Source organism: Loxodonta africana, chromosome 10 (genome assembly GCF_030014295.1).
Source record: "Loxodonta africana isolate mLoxAfr1 chromosome 10, mLoxAfr1.hap2, whole genome shotgun sequence".
NCBI classification, from domain to species: Eukaryota; Metazoa; Chordata; class Mammalia; order Proboscidea; family Elephantidae; genus Loxodonta; species Loxodonta africana.
This window is the reverse complement of record NC_087351.1, coordinates 89462464-89484423: the sequence shown is the minus strand read 5'-3', so window position 1 is coordinate 89484423 and position 21960 is coordinate 89462464. Positions and strand designations below refer to the sequence as shown.

The 21960-nt window shown below is 45.4% G+C and overlaps 1 protein-coding gene across 1 annotated transcript; it reads right to left on the bottom strand.

The window, feature by feature from the left end:
• Positions 1 to 2854: 2854 nt before the first annotated feature.
• Positions 2855 to 21287, bottom strand: CIPC (CLOCK interacting pacemaker). Its single transcript, XM_003408558.4, has 4 exons — positions 21155 to 21287; positions 14197 to 14384; positions 10446 to 10615; positions 2855 to 7333 (listed from the first exon to the last, which is right to left on the bottom strand). The coding sequence occupies exons 2-4, from the start codon at positions 14330 to 14332 to the stop codon at positions 6440 to 6442; spliced, it is 1200 nt and encodes a 399-aa protein (XP_003408606.1). The 5' UTR covers positions 14333 to 14384; positions 21155 to 21287; the 3' UTR covers positions 2855 to 6439.
• Between the last annotated feature and the right edge of the window lie 673 nt (positions 21288 to 21960).

Genomic DNA, 21960 nt, shown 5'->3' with positions numbered 1-21960 from the left:
AAAAAAATGCTTTCACCTTAAAGTTAGCCTGGTCCCTCCCGGCCTGCTGGAGTACAGGGGACATTCGAGAAAACACGCTGTCCAAACCAAGCCTGTCACTGCGGTGTCTGCTGTAGTATCCTGGCCTCTTTGTTTTGGCAGTTCACTGCCCTTCCTCTGTGTTCAAGCGGACACTCATTTGCATCTCCTAAGCTGCCCAGTGACAAGTGAGAAGCAGCCCAGAAGCCTTGCTACAGCGAGAGGGAAATCAGAACTAAACCTTCACCTGGAGGATCTCTAGGCCTCCTGAGCCAGGTTTTCCTGCAGCCAGCCGGTGAAGATGATGCAGGACCTGCTGAGGGTGCAGTTTTCTGTTTGTGTGTCACTTCATGTTTCGTCTAACTTTGGGGCAGCTTGTTAATTTGTGGCGATGGTGATTTCAACCCAGCTCTCTGTAGAAAGGTTATTTTGGTCTCACCACTTACGAGCTTTAGCAGGTCCTGATATTCCTGCCTGGTTGTTCAGCTAGAACTTGGAGCTGCGGCTCTCTCACCCCTAAATGTAGACAGGCCCTCGCCAAGCGTGCCCCGCCGCCCCATACAGCAGGCAAAGTCCTATGGGCTGCTCCTGCAGAACGGAGGCCCTGGGCACCTCTGTGACAGAGACATTTACCAGAACAAGAAGCACCCTCTGGGGCCACTGCAATGTCTGAGGTAGAGTCTTTAGGAAAATTAAAAGGCAGCTCTCCCATCACTCTGATGGTCTCGCTCAGAAAGCTGATCATTCAACCTGACTGGGGCCCTCACGCGGCTGGCCTCGGGATCCTGCTTTCAGTTATTTCCCTTCATTTCCTAACAGCTTCCACCCACCCACTCGCCGTGTTAACTCCATACTCCACAGGCTTTTCTCTTTTTCTTGCTCATCTCCTCCAGCTGCTGTAATTTGAGGCTGAAACCATGCAGACTGTTCTTTCAAGCAATTCTCTAATGCCTTGCATAACCATCAATCAGAAAGGGAACGAGATAGGAAAACCACGTTTTCTACGGATGGAGGAGGAATTCAGAGAAGAAAGAAGTCCTGTAACAAAGCGGTGAGAGGACTTCACGGATCCACAGAACATCTCTTTCCAGGAAGCTAGCCAAAGACTAACCTGTCCTGGGTTGATATCTACTCTCTTCCCATTAGCTGTAAATGAGTTTTGGTAGAAGATGGTCAGTTATTCCAAGCAAATAACAACCCTCAAGGGGCTGAATGCCATCACTTGGTTCGCATGCAGCGAGGTAGGTTTACTCTGAAAAGCAACTTCGAAATATGAAGAGACATTATTTTTGCACCTCACCAGAATCTCAGGATGCCAAGTGAGCAGCAGGGATCACCCCGCCCCCTCCTCTATGATAAAAGGAGGTAGCAGAGAAAAAGACTGCAAGAGCCAGGACATGTTGGCTGCTTCCTGCTGCCTTTTCCTCCCCAGGCACTCTGATCATGACATGTCACCCGGGCAGACCTCTTTTCATCTCTCATCTCTCCTTCAGTGTGGAGAAGCATGACACACAGAAGGCTGGGACCAGAATAAAGACCTCAGAGTGCCATAGCATCTACGTAGTCTGTGACTACTTACAGTGACAAATATTAAACTCGACCCAAGAGGCTCCTTCTAACACATGCAGAAATACCACCCCTGGTTGTGGGGGCAGGGATGGGTTACCCAATAAGCAAGGTATGCAGGGGCTTACCTGTGGTTACTTACTCATCTGTAGTGCACAATTTCACCTGTTTTTCACCATGTCAAAGATGGGGTGAAACCCACATGAAATTGTGCACTACGGATGAGTAAGTAAACACAAGTAAGCCAGTGCGTATGGTGCTTACTGGTTAATCTGCCCCTGGTGGGGCAAGAACTCTGGAAGGCAACAAAAGTTAATTGACATACTTTCTAAATATCAAACCAGTTACGTCCTTCACCTCAGATGGAAAGATTTTTTGGAAATGACTGACCAGGGAAAGACATGATTTAATTCCAAATAATCCTCCTTTTGGGTGAATAAGAATTCTTTGGTTCAGAGCAGTCTTTATGTGGGAAGTAGCAGATCCATGTTAGCTGCAACCATAATCACAAGGCAAAGCCAGTGCAGACCGGCAAGACGCTCCTGCCCTGAGTCACATGTAAGAAGTCAAAGACCTGACAGAACACTGTCACAGGAAATCAGCTTACCTGAACACTAAAAACCTATTTTCTAGGCACCTCAGGTTTTTGGTTTTTTTAAAACCTATTAACTTTACAGCTCACCTGTAACACAAATAATGCACCTTACAAAGGGCTAGAGCTGGGAAGAGCCTTGGAGAGTTCAAATTCTTTATTATTCAGCTGAGAAGGACATCTAGAGGTTAAGTGACTTGCCCAGTCACCCAGTTAGTGAGTAGGGAATACGGCACCTGAGTGCAGGTGTCCAGACCCCCTCACACAAAGCTACGACCTGTGGGGATGCCATGCCAGGTGTAGACTAGGCAGGCGCCTTCACAGCAGACAGTCCTAGAAGGACAAAGATTTCCAGGGATCATGTGAGGGGCCAGGGCTACAACTCAAATCGCTGGGTTTTCCTTAGCCTCGGGGGATCCACTTTTTACGTGATGTCGCTTCTCTGGATTCCATTTCTTAGGGAAGAATGATTCGCTTCACTTCAGGAGATGCCTTGTCTAGCCATTTTTACCCCATTTTAATTTTTATAAAGTCACACAGCTATTATTTTTAAGTCACTTAGAATATCGTGTAGGACAGAAATAATGCTGTAAGAATTGGACTGTGGCACCCCCACCCCAGGCCTTTCAGCGAGGACAAATTTTTTATCTCCCCAGCATCTTAAAAAACCTGGGGTGGGGGGGAAGGGGTTCCTGACTGGCCTCGGGGAGCAGAGAAGATGCCACATCAGCTCCCTGTTGAGACTCTAGTGAACCCTGAGGAGGAGCAGAGCTTTAGGAATCAGCCCTAAGCAGCAGGAGGAGGGCTGGGAGATGTACGTGCTAAGGACCTCTATCGCAGAGGGAACTTCACTTAATGCGTCTGTAGTTTACTCCAGCATACAACTGTAGTTTTATCATTTAAAACTTCTAATGGTGGAAGTGTTCAGATCAGATGGACAAAATCATTGAGATGTGTTCATTCTTCCCAACCTACCCAATATAAACTTCCAAGAATCTAGGGACCACTGGACTGTACATTTGCATTCAGACTGCCTGCATTTCCTTTTGAATTCACACCAATCAAAGTCTCAACAATGAATTTCCACAAGTTCAGTATCTAATCCCAAAACTCCCAATGACATGAGCACATATGTTTGGAACTTACATCAACTCTAGTATTTACTCTAAATTTCACTCAGTATTTGTAAGCAGGTATAAAGCAAAAAGGCCAAATAGTTTTCAAGTAAGTGACTTTTATTTCTCTCTGATATTTCACAGTCAATTTCTACAAAACTTCACACTTGTCAAAAGAATTCACATTTGGTAAATAAATTTCTACCCTACACAACCCATAGCTGGAAGAACACTTCAATGTATGCACACGTTACTTTTCTGCTGAAGGAATCACAGTAAAGAAAAATCAGACAATACTATAATCAACAAAAAGCAATGAGTGTAATAAATTACAAATGTCATTCAACACCATTCCCATAACCGACTCAATCAGCAGCTTTTTCTAGATGTATTTCAACACTGCCAACAAAATCTGCCAAAAGTTCTCTTCAGGGTTGGTCTGCGCTAAGAATGGCTTCTCACTTTCAGGCAACAGTAGCTCTGCCACAGTACTTCATACCAGATCAGATCATGCATTGCCAAGACCATTACTACTTACAGCCTTGTGCAACCGATGGAGACCTTTCTGGTCAACTCCGAGGTTCCTCCATTTGCCAATCTGGATTCTGGCCTCAACGGATCCCTCCTTCCAAGGTCTAGCTTCTCTACTTGGCTTCACCTGCTTACAGCTCCACTAAGAAAAGAACACCCATGCTAACAGCCTAGAGAAGCTTCCAGTACCGAGCTGCAAGATCAGAGAAGAGCAGGGGGCAGTGCTGCTTCTCCCTGCCACTCAACAGCAAGGACCGATGATGGCTTTCATCATCCTTCACCGTGACAGCAAGGAAAATGTAAACCTTCATCTAGGGAGAAGAGTCCAAGAGACTCAGAGCTCCACAGAAGGTTTTGCCTGTGGAATAAATTTGGTTCTCAGCAAGTGTTTTCAGATTTTTGACACTCAGTAAGACTCATGACTGGTGCCCAGGCTGTTCTGAAGGCACCTGTCTCTATAGCTTTGCTGCCAAACATATTCTGCCAAAAAGGAAGCTTCCTAGCATGGTGCAGAGTCGAGCTGCTACAGTATCACACGGATTCAGGGGAGGCAAAGAGAATGGGCCAAGAGAAAAATATTAAAGGAGCCGAGTCTGCTGAAAGACACATTTGCCCCGATTTTTACACTCCTTTCAGAAAGCAGACGGCAGGTAGTATTTCTGCATTGATCAGCAGAATCTAGAGATTTTACGAAGTTGTTTATATTTCTACATCAGTCATATCCAAGCCATATATGTGTGAGAACAAAGTGTAGGCAATTTGAAACCCTATAATTTTTAAACTATGTTAGAATTCTAACTATACCTAGTAAATATGAGGAGACCCTGGGTGGTGTAAACAGTTAATGCATTCAAATTCTAAATGAGAGGTTGGAGGTTTGAGTCCACCCAGAGGCACCTAGGAACAAAGGCCAGGCAATCTACTTCCAAAAAATCAGCTACTGAAGTCCTCATGGAGTAGAGTACTTACTCTGGCACACACGGGGTTGCCATGAGTCAGGAGTGACTGTGACTCAATGGCAACCGGTGAGTAAGGATGATCATTAACTTCTGGCCTTGGTAAAATTTCAAGAACATTTTTCCTGCAGTAACGATGAAGCCGCTCACATTGAACTTTTTATTCATTTGTAAAGGATAAAGATTTTCTAGAAAATGCAAATTTTTAAATGAAAGGATAAAAACAAAGGCTGAAACTTTACTACTTAGATATCTAGTTTACCTATACAATGAAGCTGAAAAGAATGTGTACTTTCATTTTCTCATCTGGAAATTCTCATCCCATTTCTAGATGAACTTTGAATAAACCAACACTACCCCTCTGGCTTTGTTGCCAATGTCCAAAACAGAAAAGACACACAGGAGACTGCTCCACAATTGCTCCATGTCACTCTGACATGAACAAACAAAAACTTTGGATGTGAAAAGAAAATGGATGAGAAGAATGTTTTCCAGTTTGCTGTGGCCTTCTGTATCCTAAATCTCAGAATGATTTAACTGAATCCTAAGTTTAGCAAATGTAACTATCACTTCTTTCCTTTTTTACATTAAAAACAAAACCAAATCTGTTGCTGTCAATTCCAACTCACAGTGACCCTATAGGACAGAGTAGAACTGTCCCATAGGGTTTCCAAGGAACGCCTGGTGGATTCAAACTGCCAACCTTTTGGTTAGCAGCCAGGGTTAACCACTACGCCACCAGGGTTTCCTTTTTACATAAATGAAGGGGGGAAAAAAAAGAGGCGGCAGAGAGTTAACGTATACTACTATCAGGAAACACTGAGGCTATCCTCAAGGTTTTTAGACAAAGAGAGGCTGCATTGTTTCCAATGAAGAAAAAAGCATACATCACCAGACTCTTCCAGCTCCAAAAGATGCTGACCCTCTCTACCTTCTTCAAGTTCCAAGTAAAAAAAGCAATCTATCAAATGAAATTCCAGACACTACTGATTCCACTCTTTCCATACCTTAAAAATCTGAAGTATTTTGCCTACCACTTTAAGAGAAATCTGACTTGTGATTAAAGCATGAGTCAAATGGTGCTACCCTCTCCCCTTGACCTTCAAGTTTAAGAAAACAAAGTTGTAAGTGGTTAACCTGCTTGCACCCTAGGCCCAAGCTGTGCCCAAAGCATCTTAGGCTTCACCCAATGGGCACGAGACGCTTTGTGGGATGCAAACATACCTCTTAGGGAAGAGTCATGAAGGCATCCTAAATCGCCCGCACCCTGGCTTGACAGGTGTCCCTCTGTACACCTATCCGTGTCATTTTGCCCTTTATCCAGGTAGTGAGTGGGACAGTGGGAGGTGGCAGCTGCAGGAGCCCCACACAGTCATCTCTCCTGCCTTGCCCCATGATCCACCTCAGTACCTGCTGGCTAAAGAAAATGGACTCAAGGACACTGAATCGGAGGCCCTCAGTGGAGCGGAGGCATACGGAATCTGTGCATAGACCACAGGTTAAGACAGCAGCCAGGTACTGGCACGTGGCTTCATATGTGAACTGCGGAACAGTTTAAATTTAGAAGGAAAAGCTCCTATGTAAGCTTTGGGGAACAGGAGTAGGTAACAGCAAAAGAGTTAAAAGAACCACTCAAGTAACAGGAAAATATGCCTTCTGTGCTAGATGTCTGGATGATCAGAGAAAGCTTCTAGGTCACTGCCAGTGTGACTGGACCCAGATGTTAAAGATGCCTGTAGCTTGGCCCACGCCTGAGGGGCCCTGCTCTTGGTGGCCTCTATAAACAGCTGGATTTGCTCCTTTAGCTGGTCTAGTTCCACCTGAGTTGCTTGGTTCTGCCGAATCAACTCCTTGGTTTTCAAAGTGATCTCCAGCAAACCCGATTTGTGTAGGACTACCAGGGTATTCTGAAAGCGCCTGTGTTTGCTCTGCCGCTGCTCTGTAAAGAGATCGGGGCTTCGGCAGAGGTGCTCTGCAGCCCACAGAGGGGAGCTATAATTAGCTGACAGCGGGGACAAGGGAGAGCTGCTCTCTAACCCATGCAGAGTACTGTCTGAGGCACAGACAGGACTGGCAGGAGAAGCAAAGGTCAGGCTGGGAGCTTTAGCCACATGGCTGCTGGATACTGGCTGAAGAGTCTGTGGACTTCCACCTGCCACCAGGGAGGGCACGCCCTGCAGAGCTGAGTCCTCGGCAAGTTTGGCACTGGGTGGTGCTGGCGTCGAGGGGCTGGGCGGCACAGCACCAGGCTTGGTCAGTTCGCTGGAAGACATGCTGGGCCCAAGTCTCTCGGTACAGATTTTCTTCCGCATCCCACTTCCCCCTCTTTCTTCTGGGCTGAGTGAAAGGCTCCTTTTGCCTGGGTGTGGGGCTATTTTGGTGTAAGAATTCAGAATGGGCAGGTAGTTCCTGGAGTCTGACTTTTTTTCGCCAGCGTGACACAGGCTGATGGGAGAGGGTACAGGTGGATGAAGGAACAAGAGCTGAGGCTGTGCTGAGATCACTTCAAAGGAAGGCTGGACAGTCCAGGACTGGAGATGGGATGAGCCGCTGCCCTGAAAACAGAGGGAGAGAGCGGCTCACTACTTACGACCTGCTGAAAGGACAGACGCCAGAAGCTCCCACTGAGCAAGCAAAGTAGATCCTCGGGCATTAACAATCTCAGGTACAGAGTTTCCTCTACATACAGGGCAGCCCCTCAAGAACAGGCTTGGAAAAGAAGTGGCTTGAAAATCTATTTGTGTTTGGTAGCACAATTCCTTTTTATTTTTTTAACCTTTCTTATGGGAAAAAGCGCTACTACTCAGGAAAAAAACTGTAGATAGCTAAAATAATGACGTACTTAAGGTCATAAATGAGGCAATAAAAATATGGGTGGTACAATTTCCTGGCGTAAGTTAAACTATGATAATCTCAAGACTATAAAAATGACTTTACACCAAAGCCTATCTGCATTTAGTTACACCTGGAACCTTTTGCCTGAAACCGGTTTTTGATTATAAAGTTACACATTGGCAGGAATTTATGGGTCCATTTTTAAGGCAGTGACACCGAACAATCATGAAACCATTCAAAACAACAATCACTGCCATGTTTCGGGTGTGGCTTATAGGCTAGCACTGCGTGTGATGCTCTGCATGGGCTACCTCACTTACTCCTTGGAACAACCTCAGAGGAGTTACCATTTCCCTTCACAAACAGGAAGCTGAGGCTTAGAAAGCTGAAATAACTCACCCAGCTACTAAGTGAGGAGGTCAGGATTCCATGTTCTGTCTAAAGCCTACCTTAACCATCCTGCTACACTATCTTTGTTATGTCACTCTTCAACTATACAGTTTCATTTTTCAGGTACTGATTCAGATGGAAGTCTAATAAAGAAGGCCCTGTATACTTGTCTCCAATATTTAAAGGCCAGTCCAGTTCCAACCTGGGCCCAAAGACGAGTGTAGATGAAGCCGTGCAGATAGAGTGCCTGACAGAGGTCCTTATTCTCAGTGGGGTCATGGACCCATCTGATTTAGCTGTAGAAAGCTATGCACACAAGCACAGGCAGACCACTTCACATGTATCTCAGCTTCTTGGGTACCAGGCTAGGAACTTCAGGCCAACTACAATCCATCTCCCAAGCAACGACTGGGACAGTCTGGAGAGTCTGTTCCAGAGCCCTCTGATCGGGAACCCTCCTGGTATCCAAATATACCCTGGGATGCACACAGACGAGCAGTGCTGGGACCAGAAACTACACCTCCCTGTCAAAGGAGATCCAAAACCCCAGGAGTATTTCAAAGTAGAGTTCAACCTAGGTCAGCTCAGTCAAAAGCAAAAACTTCAGGCTGCCCCCCAAATCAGACTCATACCCTAAGGGTAACCTACAAGGTAAATGGATCCAAAAATTAACTAATCCATTACTTTTCCAAGATGATTTTACTGGACTGTTCTTCAAATGCTATTGTTATATCCACTGTCCTAACACATACTTAGCTCATTTGTTCTAATTATTAAGATTTTACAAATTGTATTATTCACACAGAAATCATCTGAGGGAATCTGGAATAGAATTTTAGATTTGGATCATTTCACATAAAGCCTTCACGTTAAAGATGAGGACACTGAGGTCCATGGTGGCTACGTAACTGTGTGCAAGATCAAACAGTCTAGGGGCAGAACTGGAATCAGACCTTCAAGTAGAAACGCCTAAAATCAAGCGGCAGTAAGCAAGATATTACATAGCAGGCAGAGATTTTAAAAGGTATATTATTATGTTAATTTTGAACGTATTGAACTCTATCATGTTCAAACAAAACAAACTCTGGACTATTCCATCAGGTCCACTTATCCCCTGGTTTCCTGATGGAGCCCAGCAGCGTTCCTGGCTGGTCATTTGTCAGGAAGAATGTGGCTCTGCTGGAAAAGCCTACTTACTCCTTAACTGTGGGCTGTTCTCAGCCTTCTGGAGCTGCCAGTCTAGCCTACAACAAAGAAAGGATATAAACACAGAAACACATAAAGAGTGACAAGGGATATGGAGAGAAAGGCAGGGAGAAAAACAGCCAGGGGAAAGGAAGCCCAGGAGAAGCTGCTGCCAAGGCACTGGGAGACCCAAAACAATCTCATCTGGGCTCCATTTCCTGACTTTATTCTCTCCTTTCATTTCAGTAAGAGGAGCTGTGCTACCAGCTGAGATGTGATCTGCCAAGCCAAAATCTTCAAATACTTCTTCCTAACTCGCGAGGCTACCTCGTTTCTACAGCTTCTAATCAGTTTGTGTTCCTCGGAAATAATTAGGCAATAGCTGAGACTTTAGTCTCCTGTAGGACTACAGCCACGTTCTTCTAACCTTTTTATGTGAAGTGGGAAGGTCAACTATAGAAAGCCAGATTTCAACTTTCACAATCTTCAAGCAGCCTCCTCAATGGACCCATGTGGGAATTGTGATGTGTTCTCAGAGTAAAACAGGGTAAGGTTAAATATTCTTTGGTTTAAATCAATCTTTTCAATTCTTCAGATTTCTCTAGTCTAATTTGACCAAGTTCATATGATTGAGTTCTCAAACAGTGGAGTTTAGCTTGGCTTTTCATCTAAATCTCTCTTTTCTTTCATATCTAAACAGATATTTTCCAACTCTGTAACAATGCTGCGTGGCAGCTGCTGGTATTGTCAGACCTAAACCTAACAGCTTCTTTGTCACTCATGACATGGCTTTGGCTGAATACTAAGAAGATGCTCAGAATGTGACGTAAGAACACGGAAACTGCCTCTACCTCTGAAACAAATAAATGCATCCTACGTTTCTCATTTCCTAAGGCAATTCAAATTAAAACGCGATTCTGTGCTACTGCCATATGTTAGAATGCACCACTGAAGTGACATTTCTGCTTGGTTCCTTTACAAATGACTAAAGCATTTTGGGGTCCCTTTGGACAAACGATACAGAAATAAAGGAATCTTAGTGTCTCAAAAAATGAGAACACGTCATGATTCTGGTATTAATTTTTAAGGCAGTGACAGTAGTTGAAGGTAACCTCCTCCTCCCAGGACAGAAAGGGCGCAACAGTATGGCTCTGGCAGTCTGTTTCTAAAATCTCTCGTTGGCAGAGGGGGCAAGCCTTTTCATAAGGAAAGCTCAGAAACCTCACAAAGACTTCAGGAGATGTTGGTCCTCCTCACCTGTTTGACGAGCACATTCTTCATGACGACCATGGGGGACAGGGTGGGGAAGGCATTGTTTGCAGTCTTGGAGCCCTGCCTTGGCCTGTCTTCTCGGCTCCAGCCTAAGGCGCTCAGCATGTCCTCGGACTCCATCTGCTCTGCAGAGCTCAGACATTCCGAGCTCCCATCTGGTGGGCAGAAGAATGGTCAGTTCATTTAGGCTCTAGGCTAGGGGCTCTTAACCTGGCTGCCAGAAAGCCATGAACCCCTTAAAATGGAATGTAACATTTATGATCTGTGTTTTTATTAATTTTTCTGAGAGGGTTTGTACCTTTCATCAGATTCTCAACAGGATCCATAACTCTTCCCTCATCCCAAAAGATTAAGAATCACTGCCCTAGGGCAGCCTGACTTCCTTTCTAATGCTCTTGTAGACAAAAGCCTCTGTCAGTTAGGGTCCCTGTCAAAGTAGTCATCACCAAAGTCTACCACCGAAATGAGGTGAAGGCTTCAAGTTAGTTCATTCCCTTCTAGAAACTGTTGTTGATGGGGGAGGGGAGTATGTGACCCAGGGCAGGATTAAGACCTTTAGAAGCTTTGGGCACCACAAGATGTAATTATAATAAAAAAAAAAAAAGAGAAAATCTGTAAGCCTCACATTTTATATCCACGCTGAAATTAAAACTGCTTCTTAACTAAAATTTCTAACTGCAAAATTCTGGATAAGTTATTCAAAGCTGAAGTTTAAAATCTTTCTTTCTTTATTGTTCCCCCTCTACCCGCTTCCTTGTAAGTAATTCTTTGTTGGTGTCCTAAGTGCATGCTGAGTGCGCCTACTGGGAATCCAGCACAATGGGTGAGAGCAAGATTCTGTCCAGAACTCCAAGGTGAAAAAATGTATGTGTATATAGAAAGAAAGAAAGCAAAGATGGCAAAATGAGAAAACCAGTGGATCTGAACGGCATCTGGGGTATTCATTCAATTTCCTATAGGTGTGAGATTTTTCAAAATAAAAAGTTGATAAGATAATTAAAGTGGGGAAAAAAAAAACTGACTTGGTTTTGCAAATTTCATCACACTCCAAGGTAGGTGGAATAATAACTCAGGCAGCAATGAAATCACTGGCATCTGGCCCAGGAGTGGCTGGAGGCGTTCATGGGAGCCATATTCTGGGACATAATGATTCCTTTTTTTTTGTACTTTAGATGAAGGTTTACAGAACAACCTAGTTTCTCATTAAACAGTACACATATTGTTTTATGACACTGGTTAACATCCCTACCGCATGTCAACACTTTCCCTTGGGTTCCCTATAACCAGCTTTCCAGTCCCCTCCTGCCTTTTAGTCCCTGCCCCAGGGCTGGTGTGCCCCTTTAGTCTTGTTTTGTTTTATGAGCCTGTGGGACATAATGATTTCTGATTATTTTTAATACCTTCTTATATCTGAACAGTGCAATATTTTTTAATGTACTTCTACATAGAGAATGAGGCAACTATCAGAAATATCCCAACTGTATGATATTCTACAATGTCTCAAAATTGCCATAAGTACCATAATGTCAACAGTACTGAGAATAATGGGTGATACGATTATAGGTAATTTTTTTTTCTTTGTACTTTTATGAGTTTATACCATGAGCATGTATTGCCTCCGTAGTATGGGAAACAGACAAAAACAAACTAGATATTAAAACACACACACACAAAAACACTAGCTCTGCAATGTTTCCCACACCTGCCTAATCATATGAATCACCAAAGACACTTGTAACCAACCTAGACTCCAGGCTTCCCTTCAGACCTCCTAAATCAGCATCTCCAGGAGAGGGACCCAGTGGTCAGAATTTGCTACAAACACCTCGAATGCACCTTATGAGGCAGCAAGTTTTGGAAGCCATGCTAAGAGATAGAGAAGGAAAACCCGAGGGCTACAGGCTAGCCTGCCCTCCCCAGGCCTGTCCTAACACTGGGCAGGCAACTCGTGCCTCTTATTCTAATCCCTTGGTCAGTGCTCTGTTCCTCTCTGAGCAACGATCTATTTATGATTAGGTCTGTCATGCAGCATGTCTACAGGGAGAAAATGCACCAGCCTAAGGATGAGAGGGAAACCCTGGTGGCGTAGTGGTTAAGTGCTATGGCTGCTAACCAAAAGATTGGCATTTCAGATCCGCCAGGCACTCCTTGGAAACTCTATGGGGCAGTTCTACTCTGCCCTATGGGGTCGCTATGAGTCGGAATCAACTCAACGGCAGTGGGTTTGGTTTAGGTTTTAAGGATGAGAGAGTTCTTGTTTTCCTGAAAGCTGCATTTCTCACTATAAATTAATAAATCAACAAGGCTGATCGATTCATCTCTGTGAGCCTGGATAATATAAATCTTCCCCTAGAAGAGGGCTCTACTCTCAGGAAGCTGACCCAGCCAGAATGCCCTGGCATCACCTCTCTGCATTCCTGGTGCCAAAACTGTTGACACTAGAGCCATACTGAAACCACTATCCTGAGATCTGGAGATAAAAGAGAGACTCAGCACAAAATTGAGTGGTTTACTGGGTATGCATCTAGCTCTTTCAGAAAAGGTTTAAGACAAGTAAGTAAGGAAAATCATTCTACTCCCTTGTCTCAGATACTCAAGTTTGGAACTGGGCCAGGTGGCTCACAGTTCAAACACAAAATCCATGGATACCGGGGGAATAGAGTATGAGGGAATGTGTGTTTAAACCAGGGCTTCAAACTGGTTCAAACCCGCTAATAATTTGCATTTCCACCCCCAGATATACTGAATCAATCGGAAGCTACAGTTTAACAAGTTCCCCAGATGATTCTTATGTATAATAAATTTTGAGAACCACTGCTCTACTAGTGGTTCTCAGAACTGAGCATTAGCATCACCTGGGAACTTACTAGAAACCCTGGTGGTGTAGTGGTTAAGTACTACAGCTGCTAATCAAAAAGTCGGCAGTTCGAATCCGCCAGGTGCTCCTTGGAATCTCTATGGGGCAGTTCAACTCTGTCCTGTAGGTTCGCTATGAGTCGGAATGGACTCCATGGCAATGGGCTTGGTTTTCTTTTTTTTTTTTGCGGGGGTAGGGGGGACTTATTAGAAATGCAAATTCTCAGCAATGGTTTGAACTAGAACGAACTGGTTCAGCTGGAAGCCTGAGTTTAACTCAGCAAAATTACTTTCTAAGCAAAAAAAGTTTTCTTAATAAATTATATACTGCTTTTGTTTAACTGGGCGTCCTAGCTGGGCACTGGTTAAGAGCTACAGCAGCTAACCGAAAGGTTGGCAGTTCAAATCTACCAGCCACTCCTTGGAAACCCTATGGGGCAGTTCTATTCTGTCCTACAGGGTCGCTATCAGTTGGAATTGACTGGATGGCAATGGATTTTGCCAATTTGTTACATGGTAACACATGGTAGTTTTTTTTTCCTGCAGTGTGACTACTGCAAAGAAAAACGAGCTAAAACAGAGTTAGGAGTATTCATTTTTTTTCCCAGTAACCACTTGCAATAGTTCTAAGTGGAAGATTTAAAGTTGAGGATCTGAGTTGAGAAAAGATGTAAAGTCATTCTTTCAGAACTAGCCCCATGGTTACCTCGACTGGTACCTGCACTGCACATGGCATCAAAATTACCATTGTATAGACTGGATAAACCGTTATTCATCCTGTGTGGGAAAGCTTCCCATTCTTATCACACAAATGAGTTTTGGGGGGAAATTTTTCTGGTAAGCACTCATTACAACGTACAAAGGATAAGGTATTTTTAACCTGAAAATCCTGAGTCCTTATCTGACTCTGCAGCCACCATGCCGAGCTGACGAGCCACCTTCTTCATCTCTGTCCCTTTGCCTAGTTTGGCTGAGAGTCTTCTGGGGCTCTCCCTGGTTGGGTTTTTCCTCTCCATGTTTTACTGGGCAGGAAGCAGATTCACCAATGCTCTTTTCATCTGGATTGCCCTGCGAAGACAACAGTTACATCAGAAGTCATGGCCTGCAGAGCTGAAACAGGCGATTCAAACAATGAGGCACACAGGAAGGGCAGAGGAGGCTGGCCTTGCCCACTCTGACTATATTTTTTCAGAAGTCTCAATTGACAAAGGCTTCAAGTTTACCACACAGTAGAATGGTTTCCAACCAAAAACAGATTCACAGTTCTCTCACGGCCCCCTAATTCCATTACAAATTCAAGGCACACAAACCACATTCAGTGGAAGCTTTGTAAGCTGCAAACAAAGGCACATTTTATTAGGCTTTTTGGAACGGTAACCTTGATGCTGACAGAGAAGGCTTGCTTTCCTGATATACATTTGCAGGCTCAAGACCTATTGCCACCTCCCATGGTGTAGAGTTTCTCAATTAACCTCTCACTTCTTTGGATGAGGTAATGAACAGAGTAAAAACAACTCCTAATTTACATATGCTACTTTTTTTTTTACTTTTTTTGGCTTAAAAAACTGTTATGTGCTAATAAGATCATACATAATAAAGTGCCTTGATTACATAAAAAGTGAGTTCGTAACGTTGTTGTTAACGTTATCTCACTTAAGCCTCATGATGACCACCACCAGTTGCTATCCCATTTTACAGAGGAAGAAGTTAAGGCTCAGCTAATCCCTACCTTCCTGGAGCTTACAGTCTAGGGAGAGAGACGGACATTAAGCAAGTAATCACACACCTAATTAACTACAATTCTGACAAGAGCTATGAAGAAAAAAAAAAAACCTGTTGCCATCTAGTCCAGCAACCCCATAGGAGAGAGTAGAACTGCCCATAGGGTTTCCAAGGAGTGACTGGTGGATTCGAACTGCTGACTTTTTGCTTAGCAGCCATAGCTTTTAACCACGGAGAAGAGCTATGAAGAAGAGTGGCTAATAGTCTGGGGGAACCAGAAAGGGAAGGCTTTCCTGAGGAAAGGACAAGTGGCTAGACACTGTGTGATAAGTTAGTAGGAGTTAGCCAGGTGAAGGAGGACAGGTGCGGTGTGGTGTGCCCCAGGCTGTGTGAGGGCCCTGAGGGATCAAGGAGCTTGGCATACTCAGAGCTGAAAGGCCAGGGAGACTGAAGTACCGTGCAGACGGGGTCATCGAATGCTGTGTACTGACACTAGAGAGGTAGGTGGGAACAGACAAGCAGTGCCTTGTACCCCACGTTAAAGACTTTAGACGTTAACTTAAGAGCAATGAAAAGCCATGGAAGGATTTTAATCAAAAGACTGACATGATCAGATTTGCATTTTAAAAGCATTTTGGATGCTGGGTGGAGAATGAACTGGAGAGAAGCAAAAACGGCACTGAGATCATTTGAATGTTACCACAGTAGTTTAGGAAACCCTGGTGGTATAGTGGTTACCTGCTATGGCTGCTAACCAAAAGACTGGCAGTTAGAATCCACCAGACACTCTTTAGAACTCTATGGGGCAGTTCTACTATGTCCTATAGGGTCGCTATGAGTCAGACTCGAAGGCAATGGGTTTGGTAGTTTAGGCGGTAGCAGTAGAGATGCAGAGAAATGAACAGATTGGAGATATATTTAGGTGGCTGGCTTGACGGGATTTGGTTATTGTATGTGTCATGTCATTTCCTAAGCTAAGGAGTCAAGAACACAGTAAGAAGTTGGGTGAGGTAGCTAGGGTTTATTTTGGCCAAATAGAGTCCGAAGTGACCGTGGATTACCCAAGTGGAGATGCTGGTAGGCAGACAGATAAACATGACTGGAGCCCAGAAGAAAAGCCTAGGTTTGTTCCAGTGGCACACAAGTAGTCCACAGCAGACCCAAAACTAGTCTAAAAGTACAAAGACAAATCAGTTGAAGGGCGGACAGAAGCTGAAAATGTTCCAGATACCTTATCTCAAGGCAGAAGGAGCCCTGGTGACACAGTGGCTGAAGTGCTCAACTGCTAACTGAAAAGTCCGCAGTTTGAACCCCCCCCCCCAAATCACTCAGCAGGAAAAAGATGTGGCAGTCTGCTTCTGTAAAGATTTACAGCCTTGGAAACCCTATGAGGAAGTTCTACCCTGTCCTACAGGGTCACTATGAGTCAGAATCTACTCCACGGCAATGGGTTTGGGTTTTTTGTTTTTTATCTCAAGGCGACTTGAGTTACCAAAGAAAGGCAGCTGTAAGGTTGGCATGATGAGAACACATGGATACTGAGACGATGAAGACAATAAGGAGTTGTTGTGGATTGAACTGTGTCCCCCAAATTGTGTATCAATTTGGCTAGACCATGATTCCCAGTGTTGTGTGACTGTCCACCGTTTTGTCATCTCACGTGATTTTCCTATGTGTTATAAATCCTATCTCTAAGGTGTTGATGAGATAGGATTAGTGACAGTTGTGTTAACGAGGCAGAACTCAATCGACAAGATTGGGCTGTGTTTTGAACTAATCTCTTTTGAGATATAAAAGGGAGAAGCTAGCCGGGAGACATAGGGACCTCAAACCACCCAGAAAGCAGCGCTAGAAGCAAAATGCATCCTTTAGATCTGGGGTTCCTGCGCAGAGAAGCTCTTAGACTGGGGGAAGATTGGTGACAAGGACCTTCCTCCAGAGCTGACAGAGACAGAAAGCCTTCCCCTGGAGCTGGCGCCCTGAATTTGGACTTCTAGCCTCCTAGTCTGTGAGACAATAAAATTCCGTTTGTTGAAGCCATCCGCTTGTGGTATTTCTGTTATAGCAGCAGTAGATAACTAAGACAGGAGCCAACAGGGAAAATGATAATGAAACTGGGTAGGTGTGAGCAAAGCCTGGTGATATTTTAATTCAGACTCCAGTCATGACTCTGTCTTTCTGGTCTTCTGAGTGGGTAGAAACACACGTTCCCTGACGAACTGCACTGTATTCAAATTCAACAGCGCAAGGATGATCAGGAGCACCCTTGCTCAAAGTTCTGTACACCATAGGAGTAGACTGTAGAGAATACTGCCTGGTCTGAATAAGACCGAATTTTAAACACAATTTTAAGTAAAAATTCTTTTAAACCATATCTAATACATTCAAGGGGGCTGGCTTCCTCATTCAATTCACATCAAAACATTCAAGAGTTGAGAGGTCACGCGTTTAACCCCATGGGCATAAAAGACAGACAACAGGATTGTCACATCTTGCATAGCACTGTGCAAAAGCCACGTCTATTTGACAGCTACGAAGTGGCAGACCCAGTTAAAAAAAAAAAAAAAGACTAGAATGTAAAACTGTATCTTTAATTAAATCAGGATTCTTTTGTGTGAAATGCAAAAACTGTGCATAGTTTTAATTTTCCCACAAATAACACTGTCCAAAGTGAAATGAAGGCGTGTTCAAGATGGACATAGATGTGGCTGTGAACGCCACTCAGGTTAATTCAAGTCTGATCACGCTGCTGACGTGGATTAGGACGGTCGTTCACGTTAGCTTCAACTAGTTAAGACCGTGACCAAGTTTTACATAATCTTACTAAACACAATTATTTCACAGGTATTTTAGGTGAAGCATCCCAATTAAGTCTTCTACAGTCCTGTGATAAGGCAATAAAAAAGTCTTATTACTAAAGGGGTCCCTGCAGGGTGGAAAGGGAGCCCTGATGGCGCAGTTGTTAAGTGCGCAGCTGCTAACCAAAAGGTCGGTGGTTCCAACTCATCGGCTGCTCTGTAGGAGCAAGAGATGGCATCTGCTTCCATAAACGTCACAGCCTTGGAAACCCTATGGGACAGTTCTACTCTGTTCTACAGGGTTGCTAGGAGTCAAGAACGGCTCAATGGCAATTGATTTTGGTTTTGGGTGGGGCAACTGGTTAACATGCTCAGCTGCTAACCAAACGGTTGGAGGTTCAAGTCCACTCAGAGGCACATGCAAAGAAAGGCCTGATGATTTGCTTCTGAAAAATAAGTCATTGAAAACCCTATGAAGCACATTTCTACTCTGACACATACAGGGTTGCCATCAGTTGGGAGTCGACTCAACAGCAACTGGTTTTTGCTATTATTACAGTGTAGTGAACAGAGCTACAGAAAATACACAGGCATTTATTCTGGCTCACGGAGAATTTGCAGGACAATATTGATTGTGAAATCAAAATACAGAAATGTTGGCAAATAGGTTAAAAGAAGGACAGATGCTAAAATTTTGATCCTAGGGAAATGGTGGTAGTTGGAAATAAAGAATGCATGATCTACTTTCGAATGGTAAATTGGCTATTCTGGATGTGAAAGTGATTAAAAATATGAAAGGCCCTGCTCTATGTAAAGTTCTTTTTAAGCAGGAGAAATCCTGAACATTCCAGAAAGGTTGAAGTAAGGTGGGAATGAAAGGCTATATCCCACATCAACCCTACTTCTCTCTGAGAGAAAGGCACTTTCTGTCTGAGAAGTGGCTCTGAAGAGGTCCATCAGCCAGTGAACAACAGAAGCGATCAGTCAAAGCACCAAACGAGGCCCTCAACAGCAGAGAAGCAGACGGTGACGGCATTTATGATCAGTGCTCTCAAACTGAGAGCCATGCAAATGGCAAAGTCCAAAAACCTCAAGAAGTTGCTTGATTTTTTTCTGCTTCAGTATTCTTTACAAGTTAGATGTTCATAAGCTGACTAGGAGTTAAAAACGGGTTACTGAGCTCAGACCCTATGTCATCTCTGCATTTCTGACACAACTGGAAGCCACTAACACTTTTTTACAAACACCTCAGCTCTTCATGTGTCTAAACTCTGCATTAGAAGGACTTCAATTTAAACTCCAAAAACTGTCAGAATTGACCCAGTTGGGCCTCCTCTGAGTGTACATGTGACACACTGTCCAAAAGGCTCCCAGAGAGCATAGAACACAGTAAGTCATAATTCAGTCAATTTAATAGGTATATAAAGGTTTGTTTAAATAAATATAAGATAAAACTCTAACGAAAGTTCTATAATTAATAAGTATAATTTTAAGTGCTTCATAGCACTTGGCTCTTGCCGCTTTTTGAACTTTTTATATCAGAGTCTAATTGTGTCCTCAACCTCAAAGATTTGTTTTTTTTCATCTTTGCAACCTCAGCCCTCCACAATTAATAGCCCTGCAAGACATGTGAGGTACTCAACAGAATAAAATCCAACAAATCTTCTGTCCTACTAGGTCTGACAACCCTAGCAGCTTGGCTGTCACCAAAATACCCCAACAGCTTGAAGGTCAAGATTCTGCATTTCCAAACACCATGGTCATTTCCAGATCATAAACATCTAATCTGCCCCTTATTTTTAAAACGAAACCTCTCCTACACCTGCTCAGGGGTAAATCAACCACCCAAATTAAAGGAGCTACACTATCTCTAACCCACAAACAATCTCTTTGGAGATTTGGGTTTACGATAAAAAGGAGACCCAAGTGTTACAACAAAAGGATCTGAAATGCTGTTCTCAGATCTTTCCTTTTATAGACACCTGGCAAATTTCCCAAGAGCTCGTGTTCCCTTTAAAATGTGTCACGTGTATATCAGGTGTGAGGTTAAAGACCAAGTAGAGGCTTCAATGCAATAAAGTGACCAGGCCATGAGAAAAAAAGAAGGCCTTACCATCCAAAAAACCGTAAGTAATCTCAGAATTATAAACATATTACTAGGTTTCCTCTGAAGTCATTTTCTCTCGGTCTGCATATTCAGAGATACCATGGGGGGGGGCGGGGACCATCCACCTAAAAACTCTAATCTTCATCTTCCCCATTTTCATTCTCCAACTTGGCTGCTAATTCATTTCAAAAGTCCTGAATCCAGTTTCCTAGGTATGGAACAAGCACAGATCACTCCATTCACCCTTTAAAGAGGAGGTCAGATTAAAGAACTTCCTCAAATCTCCTGCTTCAAGAAGGGTTCACAGTAACAGTGCCCACCTACCCATTCGCACCAGCCCACGCTGCATCTGTGCCAGGCAGCATGTGCACCCTCCAGGCATCCACCAGCCTGCCAGATCAGCGGGGCAGAATTGGGCAAAACCTAGTACTGTGCTGTGACTGGCATACCACCAGCTTCCCAGGGCAAACGCCCAAGCAATGACTACTGCCAAGACTTGGGTAATAACAGGGAGCCTAGCTCCGGCCTGTGCCCCGGCTGGGCTCAGAGGTCCCCTCAACCCGCCCACTAACCACGAACTCTTTACTTGGCACTGCCCTATCCTCCTCCCCCACACCTCCACCCCCTGGCACCATGCCTGGCATGCTGGCCACCCAGGGGAAATACTCAGCAAAGCGGGTGACAGCAGGTCTCTATAAAAGACAGCACACCTGTGCCCCAGACCCAGAACGGGGCACTGCCTGCACCCCCAAACTGGAGGTCCGGGCCCCTCACCCTGATACCGGCCCCCGTGCCCACTCCTTTACCCATTCCCTGCCCCTCTACGCAGAGCCTTACAGACCTCCGGGCTCTCTCCCCGCCCGGCTGGTGCCCCTGGGGCAAGACCAGGGCCCACCCGCCCTAACGGTCCCACTTGCTCTTCACACAAGTCCCCTCCCCACACACAGCTCCCCCCTTACCCTCGACGCCTTCTCGCAAGCAGTCCCCGGCCCTCACCGCAAAACCAGCTACACTGGGGGACGGACACACCACTCACTCTTCCCCCACTTGGCCCCCGGGTCACCCGAAAGCCCCGGGTCTCGCTCTCACCTACCTCGCTCCCCTTCTTCTCTTCCCCGCTCCCACCTTCTTTCCCGACGCTCCTCCCACAAACCTTCTAAGGTCGCGCCATCCCTGCTCTCCTCCTCCGCGCCCAGCCCTCCCTTTCTCACCTAGGGCCGGGGTCGCCGCTCCACAACCGGGCCTGTGGGTCAGGTGGCGCATGCGCGAGCGCAGCCCCGCAGCTCCATGACAACCCTGCCGTCGCCGGTCTCGAGCAATACCCCCGGCCTCCCGCCTATTTCTCCTCCCCCCCGCCTCCGCGGCCGCTCTGCCAGCCACGTGACCTGGCTCGGCGTCCCGGCACCACAGAGACTGCGCGCTGCTCTCCTAGAAGGGCACTTCGAGAAGAATCCTTGCCCCTCCGCCCGCAATCGAGGCGGGCCCGGGGCGGAGACGTTCCTAAGAGGCCGACGCTCTCTCCGCGGAAGGCGGGCGTCTCTGTGGTTGGTCTAGGCAGCGCCCGCCGCCATTTTGTGCGCAGGGCCTTGAGCAACATGCCGCGAGGGCACGGTTGGAGGCGAGTTTGGAGAAGACGGGGCCCGGCGGGGTTAGAGCATATTTAGCGGAAGGCGTGATTCTCTTGAGGGAGCGGGTGAAGGTTGGCAGGGGTAACTGCTCTCCTGCTGTGTACAGCGGGCACACACACCCGCTGGGGACCCGGCGGAGCCGGGGGCGACGGTTGCCGGCGTGGGCGGGAAGGCGGGGCGGCCTCGTGACTGACGGAGGCGGAACCCGACCTTTTCGCTCGCTGCTCACCTTTCTGCCGCGCTAGTCGCAGTGGTTGGTTTTCGTCCCCGTCTGCCCCGCGAGAGGGTGCTGGAGGAGGCGGGGACGCAATGAGTATTTTTGTCGAATTGTTTCATACCGTTTGGTGTTTGAGTCGGTTTGTCCCGTGCGACAGTCAGAGCTGTTGGGT